This window comes from Limulus polyphemus, unplaced genomic scaffold, assembly GCF_000517525.1.
Source record: "Limulus polyphemus unplaced genomic scaffold, Limulus_polyphemus-2.1.2 Scaffold1662, whole genome shotgun sequence".
Lineage (NCBI taxonomy): Eukaryota > Metazoa > Arthropoda > Merostomata > Xiphosura > Limulidae > Limulus > Limulus polyphemus.
Genome location: NW_013667272.1, coordinates 232,803 through 246,497, shown reverse-complemented (window position 1 = coordinate 246,497; position 13,695 = coordinate 232,803). Strand labels below are relative to the sequence as shown.

General features: G+C 29.5%; 1 protein-coding gene across 1 annotated transcript in view; it reads left to right on the top strand.

Moving 5' to 3' along the window:
- LOC106464476 (band 4.1-like protein 4A) overlaps window positions 1-9,380 on the top strand; it is a 22,991-nt gene extending 13,611 nt beyond the window's left edge. Inside the window, exons 5-10 of the mRNA XM_013924619.2 lie at window positions 1,398-1,521; window positions 2,063-2,150; window positions 2,986-3,141; window positions 3,958-4,118; window positions 4,932-5,006; window positions 6,559-9,380. Coding sequence (XP_013780073.2) covers window positions 1,398-1,521; window positions 2,063-2,150; window positions 2,986-3,141; window positions 3,958-4,118; window positions 4,932-5,006; window positions 6,559-8,656 — 2,702 coding nt within the window. The 3' untranslated portion in view covers window positions 8,657-9,380. The remainder of the gene's footprint in view (window positions 1-1,397; window positions 1,522-2,062; window positions 2,151-2,985; window positions 3,142-3,957; window positions 4,119-4,931; window positions 5,007-6,558) is intronic.
- The last annotated feature ends 4,315 nt before the right edge of the window (window positions 9,381-13,695 follow it).

The following is a 13,695-nucleotide window of genomic DNA, read 5'->3' as shown; positions in this document are numbered from 1 at the left end:
CGCCAAACCTTCATCTCTATTTAATACTACATGGTCTTTTTTGTGTTTTATTATTTCTAATGATTCACAAATATTATTACCTATTACACTTTTAGGTTGAGCTAATATTACAGTTTTCCCCATAATATTGTGTGTTGTGTTTCCTGTATAGCCAGTAATACAATGACACATTTTGATGTTTTTTGTACAGTTGGTTCATGACACACATTCATCTTGTCAACCTTTCATTCTTCTTGCAATCATTACACAGTTACTTAATGCACAGTGTTCTGAGGCTTGTCAACATGATTCTGAAGGCATACTGTATGATATTTGTACAAAACTCCATTCTAAGCATGTATCTAGTAAAGAGTATTCTGCCAATTTTAATTCACTCATTTTATGCATACTGCTATTAGTGCAGGGTTAATACAAGAGTTTTTGGCATCTGTTATGTGGTTTTCAGACATTTCCCCGTAAGTAAAATTACCCCCCAAGAGGCCAACATCCATTTCTGTACATCTGCATTATGCAGCAGATGACACCTCTGATGACTCAGACTAAGTACATTGTATTTTTGATGAGCATGATAAAAAATTTTAAATGTTATTTCTGTCGAGATAAATACAGTGTTACGATAATATTTATTGTATTTATGTTCTGTTAAATCTATTGAACAAATTCAGTTAAAATTGTAGACATTTGTAAGCACATTACCTGTCATATACTACTTAGTTTTTAATTTATTTATGTTTGACTGTTTTATTCGAGTATGGGAAATTTAATATAAGAGATTGTGTAAATTGTATGTAATTTTGTTTTAGTGTATTAACTGGTTATACACATGTTAAAACTATAATATAGAGGGTCAATGCTGAACATATTAGGTTCAAAATATAGCACTAAGCAATGGAATTTTCATCTAGTAAAAAGTCAGATTTAGTTTCCAACACATTTTTTTTTTTGTAATGTGAAGTTAAAAATATGATACTATTATATCTTTATAACTGTATTCTTTAAACATCAAAATTATTTTTGACTGTTAAGTTTCTTATATATCTCAAAAATCATAAATGCAAGTTTCATTTTTTGTCTGTAGGTTGTAATTTTCAGAAACAAGTGAATATTACTATTTATATATTCACATAACTTTATATATATTGAAAAGTTAATGATGTTACTTTTAAAATGAGATGTAATGCAGGCTTCTAAAGTGCCAGAGTTGAGGAGAAAAAAAATATTTTTTACAATTTGTTTATTATGTTATATTATTCATCTTTTTAATTACATCCAGTTTTAAGTTGAACATTTGTAAATGGTTGTTAAATATTACAAGTTTCTTTGTCTTTTCCTGTGACTTAGAGAACTATTCTCTCCTTGTAATTTTGGTTTGATTTCATTGACTCATTTATATGTAGCTGATTGTGGAGATTACAATGTAGAGGAATATCCTGACCACACATATCTATCTTCCTTCAAGTTTGTACCATATCAAAATGATGAACTGGAAAGAAAGATCATGGAGAACCACAAGAAACATGTGTATGCTAATATGTTAAGCTTTTTCTGTTGCTTAAACCTGTGTGATTTCCTTTTTACATGGAAAAATAACTTTGTATACACCATGTTAATATAACTCTTTAAAATTAACCATAAATTTTTTTCCTAATTTTTTTCTATTTTATCATAAATCCATCTCCTCATAATATGACAAACATTTTGAATTTATTTTTATACCTTGTCAGGAATTTGGTGCTCTGTTGTATAATGTAATGTATTCACTCATATCTCTATGATCTTAAACAGTATCCATTTATATTCTGTACCTTGTCTTTCATCTATGCAATTAAACTCTTTGTAAAGTCTGACTGAAATGTAATATAATGTGTCCATCCAGATATGAACTTGTTAATATCAATTATACATCTTTCACTCATATTTTGGCTACACAAGCTAACTTCTTGCTTGACTATACTTTCTACTTTACTGCAGATGTTTGGTAAAGTTTCATCTTCTTCTTATTACTGTAGTATTTATCTTGTGATTTTCTCTCAGATTGATAATAGTTGAAATTTAATAACAGAGGACAATCACCAAGTGAAGCTGACATGAACTTGCTGGAGACTGCTCGTCGTTGTGAACACTATGGAATCAGACTGACTCCTGCAAAGGTGGTATCAGTTTAGTACAAATTAAAAATGTGTATCTGTATTTACTTTTAATTTTGGTAATTCTTGAATCAGGAGTAAATTTGTTTAAGTAATTGTCAGATCACTTTAAGAATGCAGAAATTTGTAAAAGAAACATATGTGCAATGTTTATAAAGTGTTTATGTTAAACGCATTTAGAAAAGGTGTTTCTAAGGAGTTAATATTGATAATTTCTTAACTCCCAATATACTCTTCAGTTAAAACCCACAACCTTTTAATTTTAAATTGAAATGACTTTTAATAGAAAGGTACCTAATAATATTTAGTATTATTAACAGTAATACTGATGTGAAAACTGAATTGAGTATTTTGCCTTTTCATAAACAAGTTATTATATAATGCTAAAGACTGATCAAAGTTAAAAGAATTAAGTCAAAATTTTCATTTTATGTATTTCTAATTTAACCCTAATATTTTATTGGGAACTGTAAAGTGACCATAAATGCATATTTTGATCCATAAACGAAAATGAAAACTTATTTTACACAGATTAGCTGTTATAGTGGAAGAATGTGATGATCTTAAAGTTAGTTTTTCTGAAAACTCGAGACTTGTAAAACCTCTTTGTAGATACATAATAAAAATAGTATTGCATGTACTGGAAGATTTGCTCACTTTTTTGTCCTCCTACAGTGTATGTGATCATGAAAACAGCTTCAGAAGTATGTCTATTATAATTTATAATTATCCTGGAAAGGCCTCTGTGCATCTATGAAACTTGTGAAAATAGACTAGAACAAAAGTGTTTGTTTGTAGGATTAATAATAGAAATGAATCTACGTGTGAATTTTTTTAGGACCTTGATGGTGTACCTCTTAACCTTGCTGTTGCTCATGCGGGGATCCTAGTGTATCAACGTTCAACAAAAATCACCACTTTCTCTTGGGCAAAAATACGGAAACTAAGTTTTAAAAGAAGAAAACTGATGATCAAATTACACCCAGAAGAATCCGTAATATTTTTGTTTTTTATTTTATTTTTTAAAAGCAGCTACCAACACTTTAATTTTCAATAGAGGTTACTGAGATATGTAAAAATATAAAATGAAACCTTTTGTACACTAAGCTCCTGAGCAAACATTACAATACAACACCAATCAGAGGGTAAAACAGAGATGAGCAGTATAAAATCAGACAAAAATAGAGATAAGGAAGATAAAATCTGACAGAAACATAACTAATGTGTATTTCATGTTCCTTAGTACTATATTCCATAAAATAATTAGGAAAGAAATATTAATAGAAGTATAATGTGCTTGTATATTTACAATGAGAAATAATAGTTTGTAGAAAACTTGAAAGAACTCCCACTGACTAGATATTTGAATTTATATGATCCAGTGTATTGCATAAATCACAAGCTTTCATTCATAATTTTAGGTGTATGAACTAGTAAATAGTTCTTATTATTACATTTCAAACAAAATGTATCACGTAATGACTATGAACATCATTCATTTTAATTTGAAGTGACATGACACCTTTTGTGTATAGTTTATTTCATGAGATAATGTACAAGATTAAAGATTACCAACTTATGTGATAAAGTGACAGTGCTGAAGATCTTTAAGCCATAACATAATACAGTAAATCAGTATGTTCCATTAATGGTTATAAAAATTGGACAGAATGCTGCTGTTTATTGCAAGCTTCCTTGGTTTTTGGAAGTTTTTACCCTTTGATAAATTTTTGTTTGAGATTTTATTCAGATTTGATGTGAATGGTTGTTTTTTATATGTTTTTTTATTTTATGTTTCATCATTTTGCAGGGAATCTACAAAGATGCAGTGGAGTTTTTCTTTGAGGGAAGAAACAGCTGCAAGAATTTCTGGAAGAAGGGTGTAGAAAATCATGGGTTCTTTCGCTGCTCAGAAGTCCGCAAGTTACCTCGGCAGAGATCCCGTATCTTAAGTAGAGGATCGTCTTTTAGGTATACACTTAACTCAGTTCTGTATCATATGTTAATTATATTTACTGATAAATAATAAATAACTAATGAGGATATGTGCACACTTATACAAACAGAGTAATCTACATTTTTGGGGAGATCATTAAGCTTTTTTATGCTACTTTTAGTTCTTAACTGGCAGCATTTATACATATACATACATATATATCTCTCTCGGTGATCATGTATATGGTTAGTAATACAGTATGATGTTTGGAGGTGGCGTGAGAAGTTGTTTGTGACTATTAAGTCCTGACCTAGTATTTTCAACATGAAATAAACTTAAAATATTCAATTAACAAAATATAACAGATTAAAAGTCATTTTCTGATTTGAATTATAATTTAAGTTAAATCACATAAAGCTATCCATCTTTATATAATAAATATTTTTTGCCTTGTCTCTGGAACAGTAAGCTATCAAGAGAATTCACTTTCTTATGGTTACATGAAGCAGGCTTAAAAGATAGTCATATTACTAAGTTTAAAATACATTTTAGTAGAGATACCTCATATGTTTATTTTCAGTTGCAAAAAGTATTGTAAATAAACAGATTGTTAATTGGAAAGCCCAAAAACAAACATAAAAGTAGATCCTTGAATATTACTTTGGTATAGAACATTTCTTCTAAATGATTCATCTGTTTTCCCAAATTAATTGGTTTATTAAATTTTTTCCATATTATTTAAGATTCATGACATAAGTGGCTATTTTTTTTTAAAGTCTGGTAGGCACTGATAATCTGGATTTTATTTAAAATTGTGAAACATTTCAATGCTTGTAATATATCCATAGGTATAGTGGCCGAACCCAGAAACAGATTACTGAATTTGTACAGGAAAATTTTGTTAAACGTCGTCCTTTTCAGAGGTAGGAAATCCATTTTTGTGTTTCTCCCTTTAATTTTTTTAACTTTGTAATTAAAAGTTTTGTTTTACTTGAAATTGTTAGGGTCAGACAGTAACTTTTGTTGTGTAATGAACTAATAGTTCATTCCAAAGAAATATCCATTTTGGTAGATATTGGGTAGAAGTTGAAATGATAAACTTTTGGCAATTTATGTATTATGTATTTCCTAATATTATTTTAATACAGTAGGTATCAGAAAATCTTTTAATATGAAGTAACACAAATAATAAACAAATGATAGGTAAAATTAGAAAGTATAAAGAAAATAGTTAAATATGCATTTTCAGCTACACAGCCCTAATTAAAACTTATTAATGTATAAAAATCCATTTTCCCACTTTAGCATAATTTGTTCCACTTCTTCTGCTTTGTTATCTTTTGCTGTTATATATTGTATTTTGTATTTATTCCATTTTTTTTTAAAGAAAGTGTATTGTACTTGTTTACTTTACTAAAATAATCTCAGATCATCAAAAATATAGATTAAAAGAATATTTTGAGAAAAATGTGCATAACCTTATTGGACACAGGGAGGGTCATAGTGCACATGTCAGATGATTTGTCATTTTTGATGAGACCATTTGGCTCAAAGTGTCTTTTGTACTAGAGGTGTTTGGTGGGTATCATGTGTATCATAGGTTTAACCTCACAGTTGTTGAAATACCCTGTGCAGCTATCAGATTCCTTCAGAACTCATCGTATCTATCATCTTGCATGATTAGTCTAGGCAGGTCACTTAATTAATTCAAGTACTTTAAATACACAGCACTACATTTACATTTTATGAAGTTTGTGCATTCAAATACAAAATACCACAACCAAAAAAAAAGTTTTGTATATGCACCACTTTTCTCCCTAGTAAGTAATATAAATGGGAAATTTTGTAGAGTCTGGTTCACACCCCCAATGAAAGAATAGACCATTCTAAGCTTTTACTTGTTGTTGAACAAATGTTTAAACAACTTTATTCAATTATGTACTAGCTGCCCAGTGTCGGCTAACAACATGAAGAATTAAATTGTGGCAGAATGCTACAAGTTCTTCAAATACCTATAGAATAATAGGTTTATTTTTTGTGAGTGTAAAACACTTAAATACACCATTTCAATTTTCGATACTTCACTACTGTAAAGGCTTGGTTTGGTCCGATATTTCATTGGTGGTAGTGTCCGGGGTCACTGATGAGGAGTGGAATTCTCTGAAACTAATCTGACTCACAGACACACACCCCAGTGAAAGAATAGACCATTCCAAGCTTTTACTTGTTGTTAAACGAATGTTTAAACAACTCTATTCAATTAAGTTTGAAGTACCTTATTTAATCCTGTTAGTGTTTTTCTTGTGAAAGCTAGTACAGTTTTTATGAGCAAATATTAAAGAGTTGGCCACCAAAAAGAAGGAAATATGATAATCTTTTTGAAATTTATTCATTCCAATAGTTATTCACTTTGTCATTTGTGCATTGACATTTACTGACATGATCTTTTAATCTCATATGCTTATGTTCTGGCAGATCCTCTAGCCTCCGGACGCCAAGCACATCTCATGGAAGTGTTGGGAGTTCTGTTTCTGAACAGCCACTCCTTTCTGTTTCCAGCAACCAATCCTATGGCTCTGTGGTTCTGGATGATAGCGGTCCAGTCTTCACTGCATCAGAATCGAAACCTACTTCTGATTCTCGGCCAAGTTTATCAAGAATAACCCAGAAGCCTAACCAAATGGCCATCAATGGAACATTGCATAGTAAAGAAGAGGAGAAGCCATTTAGGCAGATGGGTTTCTCTTCAAGTTTGAGGTCCTCAGACTTGGAGTATGACAAGGTGGACTTGTACAGTCCTGATGCTTTTGGCCATGATGCTGATGATAACCTATCACACGATTCCTATCACTTAGATGAATATGTTATGAATAAAGACATGAGTGTGGAACACATGTATAAAGATAATGACGTGTTCAATTCAGAGGAAAATAAAGTTAAAAGTAATATTGAGTATAGTTCAGATAACAAGGTGGGAGGGAAAGCAGCAGTACCACAAAATAATGGAGAGAATGAAATAGGGAATATATTCCCAGGTAATGATGAAAATGTTTATAGAGGAAAAGATAGTAACAGGAGAAATAATAATAATATTGAGATACCTTACTTACAACACAGGCAACACTTACCTGCAGAGAATACACAACATAAAGTTAAAGAACCTCAACAATCACACTTGAAAGTTAAAAAAGAACATGCTAACATACAGTATGAGAGTCCTAAGCTCTATACACATGCTCATAAATCAAGCTCTTCCAGCAGTAATGATAGTGATGACTCTCCTAGGTCTGTTGATGTTGTGTGTATTAACCAGCTTCCAGCTGTAGGAAATTTTTCATCTCAAGATGATTCAGTTGATGGGGAACTATTTGGACATATGCTGAAAAACGTGAAAAATAAACCTAACTCAAGTGACTCTATAGAGGCAAACAGAGAGGAAATAGATGTGCATTTAAAGACCAAGAATGAAAACATCAGTACAGTAAATGAGACACCTTATCATGAAAATATCAAGAAGACTGTTTTAATTGATAGTGATCTTATGTCATATCACCTAGATAGGAACTCCTGGAAAGAACCAGATTTATCTGTAGAGAGCTTAAAAAACAATGCTTCAGAAATTGAAGTACTCACAGCAAATGTTAAGAGTTCTACATCCCCAGTTGGAACTTTTGATGCAAAGTTTTATAAGAACCAATTGAATCCTACTGAAGATTTCTTGAAAGATGAAGCTTATAAATCATCAAAGACTGAGAAAGATACTTTTTCATTTGAGCTTGAACACAGCACAGAAAGTACAGAAATGCCTGCAAAAAGTCTCTCTGATCAGGAAGATATGTTATCTGATGCTCCAACTCAGAGCATTGAAAGTATGTCAACAATCATAGAAGTTATACAGCCAGAATTTGATAAGAATGCTAGAATATTGGAGGAGGCAGAAACTGGTTCATATAGAAAAGATGATAATGAACTTTGCATAAAAGATGACTATAACGAAGCAGATACATCAAGTCAAGATGATGAAAGTACAAGTGATACCTCTTCTACAGGAGAAGCAGTACAGTCAATACATAGTAGTTGCTCTGAAAAATTACATCAGTTAAGTGACTCTCGTTTTCAAGAAATTAATCTTTTCTTTTCTCAAGAGGACCTTAATTTTGAAGATGGAGACAGTAAATCTGAAGACCATTATGTTGAATCTGTTTCTTTGGAAATAACTCAGCATCCAAAGGAATTGGTGCAACCACATACTTTCTACACACATGATAACTACAAGTTTTCTTGCACAAGTAGTGCAGAAAGTAGTTCAGTTGAAACAGATATCCCTGTTGAAAACACAAGTCTCCATGAAGGTATGGACATTTTAGAGGATATTGCAGGAAGAACAGAAATAATTTCGGATGAGATAGCACAAAATGCTGATGATCTTTACTCCTGTAGCTCTCCCCATTCAGAAAAAAGTGCACATACTACACCCAGACATCGCACATGCTTACAATTAGAAGTATCCAATGGAAGAATTAGTGAGTTTTCAGCTTGTTCTGAAGGAAGAGTCAGTCAAGGGTCAAGTTGAATGAGGAATCAAGTTGTGTGATACTATAGTATTTTGGAAAACAAAAATGATACAAAAGTATTGCACAATTTAACAGCAATGCTAAGAGATTTTGATAAGTTTTTTATGATCACAAGGTATGATGAATAGTAATATATTATAGGCATTTTTTGTTTTGTGTACTGTGTTCTTCTTCCTTTGAAAAAATTCCTTCTTATTAAAGTACAAAGGTGTTTATTTCTGTTAAATTTGGATGGTCTGGATCACAGAATAGTTCTCTTGTACTTAAGAAAAGATGCTTTTTACAGATTATAATATGTAGAAATTCATTTATAATGCATACAAACTTGTAATCATTGTATCAGATAAACTTGATCAGACATCACACAAAAATTAAAGACTTGTTTGAAATTGCATAATTACTCACTTTATTGAAGTAGTAATACAGCTTCGTTTAATGATTCATAGGTTATTGTACTTGATTTTACACATTTACTTTGATTATTCTTTTTAGCACTAATATCATAAAACTTTGAACACCAAAAATGTGATTGTGAATTAGCAAGACAACATTTTAGTATTTTTGTTATTTGTTTTTTTTGTATGTGACAAATACTAAAGTGTCCACTTGTTAGATTATGACACAATAAGTATGTTAGTTAATGTAAGAATTTAGTATATTAAAATTATCAGTTGAGGTTCCTTTTCAGTTAAGTATTTTAGTATCAAACTAGGTTGATAATATTGAATTTAGTTAGTATAAAATTTTATTCGATTTATTAAGTTTCTTTGTTTTTTATAGATTGCTTTGTTCATTATATGTAATTTTGAGAGCACACATATATATATATTTTTTTTTCTTGTAGTCATAGATAGAATATATATATATATTCTTTTATTTTGTGGTCATAGACAGTACATTTTTTTCAAACAGAAACAATAACTAATTTATCTAAAAATTTGGTTAGTATTGTGAAGACTACAATGAATAATTTGCACATATAATAATAGTTAATTGTTATATTGTTCCTAGTATTTGGCCTACAAAAGAGCAAACCTGGTTCACTGTTCCAAAGAAATATTTGTTTTTAAATGTTTTCCATTTTCTTTACACAATTAATATTTCTGACGAATCTACTAAAATCACGTAATACGAAGAACAATAATGTTTGAATAACATCTTACTTTGTTCCTGGAATTAAAAAAAAAGGACTTGTATTCCTTTCTAAACTTGCAACCAACCATTTTGACCATTCCTAACTGTTTGTCATTGATTGAGATCACCTTTTGCCTTTTAGAATAAAAACATGAAATTAATTAGTTAGTAATGAATGTCCCTAGGCCTCTTGTTTGATAGTATGTTAACTTGTATATAAGTTAAGGTTGAGTGCTTTAATTTATTGATGCACCAGAAGAAAGTATTTTATAAGATTCTAGAGTAATAAAATGAGAAAATAAAAGATCCTATAATTCATCCATGTTCTTAGTAAGAAAAATATCAATTCAAGTTTTCTAGCAATAATGCATTCCTAGGAAAGCTATTCCAAAGTTTAAAAATCCTGTTAAAAAATTAATTTTTTATACTAAGAAAGCTGTCTTTATGCTTTCATAATTTATATTTATATACTTTTTATATTTAGGTCTCTAGTGTCACTTCTGTAAAGTGTTACATATGAGAAACATATTCAAACCTGTAAAAATAAATTTTGGTTACCTATATCAGTGTTGTCTAACTGGTAGGTCATATCCAGCCCTTAAGGTAATTTTATCTGGCTCCAAATGTTAATTTAGTTGTAATATTCAAGGCTCCATAAATCTGTAATTTGAGTGGGTCAGAATTAGGCCTTGTGTATTTTCATTACTTATTGTCTGGTCTTTCATTGGTCAAAGGTTTGAATACTCTCAATAAATCTTCTCTAATTCATATACATTTTAAAGAAAAGTTTAACTTCTGTCTGTCTTCATTTTTAAATTTCTCAAATCAATCATCATAAGTTTTAATATTAATATTGATAGTAATTTTATATATATATTTTCCTTCTAAAGAGAAGTCTATCAAACAAACTTTGTAAATCAAATATTTAATTCTGCTTTAATTCTGTCAGGTCAAGGTGTTGGTGTTCTGCATTTTTTGAAATGCGATTTTTAGTAATACTTGTAAATGATTTTGAAATAACAAAGATCTTTGGTTGTGCTTACATTTGGTCTTCTTACTTTTAACTCAGGTTTATGTAATAGACTTCTTTAGTAAAATGTGTGTAACCCGATTTCTATACATTTGTGTTGTGAACCATGTTATAACACAATAACCAGCATTTAACAGTAGCCTGACACCAGCATATATCTTGCTGAATCCACTATTGCTTTGTTGTAGTTTAACCAATGTACAGAAGCATGGCTTCACCAACAGGCTTCTGTTATGCTTGTCACTACATTGTAATATGCAACCATCACAAGAACTCTTTTCATCTCTCGCTTCAACTTAGAATTGGCACCAGAGGATGCTGTTGCTTTTCACTCCCTCCTAAACAAGATAGTAACTGATTGGGACCAATAACATTTATATTTGTTTTTAAGAAATGAACAAGATTTTAGCTGAAAATTTAGCAGAATTAAGTTTGTTTGTTTTTTTCATTTTTAAACTTAGAAGAATTATCCTAATTACGAATTTATGTGTTAGTATTCAAAATAACAGTTACATTTATTTGATATAAAATGGATATTTTGTTTAAAAAATTCAGCAATTTTAAAATTGTAATTGAATTTATTTACATGTTGCACATTGTGTGTGTTTTTCTAGTTATTTTCAGTTAGTTGACCACATGTTGTTTTATTGTCATTTTATACAGTGCAAACTGTTATCCTTGCTAAAGCAATATAATATGCATATCTACTGCAATAAATTATGATACCATAGATGAATAAGTGTTGTAAGCTTTATTTTGAGTTTATCTTGTTTTAGTTGATCATTGTACTGCAAAGTTTGAATTCTTTGCTTTAATAGATAACACCAGTATTATCCATTTTGTGCAGTTCTTCCTGGGTGTGAAGTCAAAACGAAACTGACATAATATTGTTTTAAAATAAGAAAAATAAAGAGTTTCTACAGTGAAATAATAATTTTCTTGCTAAATGGTTTGATTATGGATTACAAAGTCAGTTTCAAATGGTGTTTATTACGAGTTGTATCTACAGACTGAAGTGATCAGGGCAAACTTACAATAATGTATTACTATGTATTTTATCAATGTTCACTGGGAGAAGAAAGTTTTATTTTTTACTGCTAGAAATAAAATAGATTTCACAATGTTGCACCCGGGCAAGTTTCAATTTTCTCCCTAGTATGTTGGTATAATTATGTTGTCATAACAATAATTGGTTTCATTCCTATTAATGAACAATTTCCATTTATTAGTTTTAGTCGTTTCACTCCAAACAAGTTTAAAAATAATTTTCAGAGAAAATTCACTGGAACTTTGTGTTCCATATAATAATTATACATTATTGTTAATAATGTTTGTGAATGTGTTACATGTAACACAAGATGTATTGAGCATGACCTTTAAAGTATTGTTTCTCTTTCTTCAAGGTTGTTGCTACCTCAGATAACCATATTGGGTTTTAAAATAATTCCTACGTTACATAATTTGTGGTATTGTTTTAATTGCTTAAATATAGATATGAGATGTATGTTACATGTCTATTTACAAAGTTGTATTCTGTTGTTTTGGAATTTATTAATATCTGTTCAGATATAATTGTGTATTTAAACTTGATCCACAGTATGGTTCCATGTTTAATGCATATATCAATTTAAACAATTATATATATATAACTTAGTCTTGTTTTAGTTAGTTTGTTATGTTTTCTTTGAAGCTGGGAGATAAGAATGGTTTGGATATAATTGTACCTATATAGGACACGAGGTAAGATGGCTTGTAACTTTTACCCGTAAGCATTACTGTTTAAACTACTTGTGTTTGTATTTTATAATACTTGAAATCAAACTTTATCGTGTGTATAAAAAAGATGAAATTTTATATGGTTGGGATTATTAATGCAGAATAATAATGTCAAAAGTGTTAAAATAAGTGTATACCCTAGGTAGGTAGAATAGTAATTTTGATAACTTCATTCATTTAGTATTGTGGAGTTGTATTTGATTATTATAAAACCAAACAATGACCACTAGAATTCCTGAGATTAGGTAAAATAACGTTATGATCACGACTTGAATAGAGTCATTTAACATTTTATTTCCCATAATGCTGACATAGCCAGTAGTATAATATTAATGTGTTATATTAGATTTTATCTACTGTCATTTCTAACCTACCCATATGATTTTAGAATTTGATAAGCGTTTGATGTAATTCTTTTTTTACTTTTCTATCTTTTTATATAATCTTTACAATACAAAACTTGATGTTAAGTCTTTTTAAGGTATAGAAAGTTTTACTGTACTGGTTATCAAGGTTCTTTATATTCATATAACTCGAAATAACATAATAAAATAAACAGAGTACTCACAGAGATATCTATTGTTATTGGAAATAAATTCAACATAAACACATTTTTATAGGAATTGTAACTTGATCTTCATTTATATGGTACAGAGTTAAGTATCCTCATAACTATTTTAAAACATACATTTGCAATATCATATTATTAGTTCAGCTTATTAAAAAATAACTGCCTTGTGCTATACAGAACCATTTACTACCTAAGTTATATAATAACTTTAAGAGCTGAATATAATTAATTTTAATTAAATTTCCATCATTGTTAATGATTATATGTAAAAGGCTCAAATATAAATTTCTGATTTCGTTTATTAGCTACGATGAAATATCCAAATATAAAACATTTATTTTCTTGTATTTTTCACTTGTCTAACTGATATAAATTTCTACCCATAGATTTTAACTTTGATAATCAATTTTAAAATTAAAATGTACCAATAATGATGTATATTGTAATAAAATAATTTTTACTGGTAATAATTATTTAGTTTTGAAAATGTTCTTCTTTCAGTGCAGGTAAATATTTAAAAAATACAT